The sequence below is a fragment of the Siphateles boraxobius genome, unplaced genomic scaffold (genome assembly GCF_051911475.1).
Source record: "Siphateles boraxobius isolate OS27281-9 unplaced genomic scaffold, OSU_SipBor_1 283, whole genome shotgun sequence".
NCBI classification, from domain to species: domain Eukaryota; kingdom Metazoa; phylum Chordata; class Actinopteri; order Cypriniformes; family Leuciscidae; genus Siphateles; species Siphateles boraxobius.
In genome coordinates, this window is record NW_027508901.1 from 127,501 (window position 1) to 129,054 (window position 1,554).

Genomic DNA, 1,554 nt, shown 5'->3' on the forward strand with positions numbered 1-1,554 from the left:
TTCAGTTACTTACTCAGTTACTATTTGTGAGAAGTAACTAGTAACTAATTACTTTTTTAAAGTAACATTACCAACACTGCTTATAATGTGCATTTGAAAAAGCAACACGCGTCACACATCTTTCCAAACATGAGAAGCATTTATGAACCTCTTGTCCAATAAAAGTCAACATTTAATAACACGCTTTTTTTTTACATTTTTTTTTTTTTTTTTGCATTTCTTAAAATTTCACAATGAAAAAACAAACAAACAACTAGTAGGGTGCTACAGATATAATAACACGCTTTTACTCCAAACTCGATTGATTGATTGATTTTATTTAACCACTTAAATATAAAAAAAAATATGGAACATTACTCTGTGTCATACATTAAAATACATAAATAATCAGGGATGACACAATAAAGCCCAAAGATTTATTTCCATTGTGGTCCCTATTTATTTATTTAGGTTATTATTTATTATCCCACTTATGACTATTCTAGACCGTATATTTTTATATTGTCTGATCAGCATCTCAGAATTTTCCATCGACACCAACAATTTTCAGAGTACATTTTGTCCAAGTGATGTTCGGCCTAAAAGAAAAGTAGATGTTAGAATTATGATTAGTTTAAAAATCTGATTTTTTCTTATTTTGCCTATAATATTTATACTCCTCCGAGTCCCGTAACTATACTTACTAACTAACTTGTTCCTCTAACTAACTTGAATATTGGCTAAAATATTTTCTTGGGAAAAAGTGGGTCTCAGACAAAAGAAGGTTGGGAACCACTGGTTAAAGTACAGTTTATTATCTTACTGGTTAATAAATCCCTCACACAGGCCTCCAACAGCCCACCGGCATCGGCCAGAGACCCCGACCCATGAACTCTGACGAGGCCCCGCACTCGACCTGCAGGAGCACGGAGGAGCCGCCCAGCCCCGACAGGTGTGTGTGTGTGTGTGTGTGTGCTACATAATACTCGACTAACCGTTAAAGGTGGCATATCATGAAAATATGACTTTTTCCGTGTTTAAAGTCCCACTGAAGTGGCTTGTAAGTAGTGAAGTATGAAGAGGATCTTATTATAATATTACCGGCCCTTAATATGTCACCTTTAAAGAGGTTTGGTCAGCGAAGACCGCCCAGCCCGGACAGGTGTGTGTGTGTGTGTGTGTGTGTGTCCTATCATACACCTGGTGCTATGCAGCGCCAGTCTGGTGCTATGCTGATGTGTGTGTGTCCCGCAGACCTCGGCTGGCGTCTCAGATGAAGAATCACAGATCGCTTCACTCGAAGCCACTGGGAGAAGAGCTCGCCCCGTTTAACAGCACTGACGACGCTTCATCTCCCGCTTCTGGGAAAGTACGTGACGTTACGGGATCCACGACTCACTCTTCCAATATATAAAGACAAATCCAGTGTTTTTTTATCATGTACTGGTTATTTTTAGGCTATTCAAAATTCCAATTTCTATGTCTAAATGGTGTTTTTAATACGCTTTAAGACAAACCATGTGTAAATTCATAAGTCGACAGCATTGCTGAGTATTTTCTGCTTAAAACTGCAGT

The 1,554-nt window shown here is 38.2% G+C and overlaps 1 protein-coding gene across 1 annotated transcript in view; it reads left to right on the forward strand.

The window, feature by feature from the left end:
• The window catches only part of LOC143753421 (3'-5' RNA helicase YTHDC2-like), a gene marked incomplete at its 3' end in the record, with an annotated part of 48,031 nt that extends 46,679 nt beyond the window's left edge, over positions 1-1,352 (forward strand). The window contains exons 27-28 of the mRNA XM_077245723.1: positions 826-931; positions 1,234-1,352. Coding sequence (XP_077101838.1) covers positions 826-931; positions 1,234-1,352 — 225 coding nt within the window. The remainder of the gene's footprint in view (positions 1-825; positions 932-1,233) is intronic.
• Between the last annotated feature and the right edge of the window lie 202 nt (positions 1,353-1,554).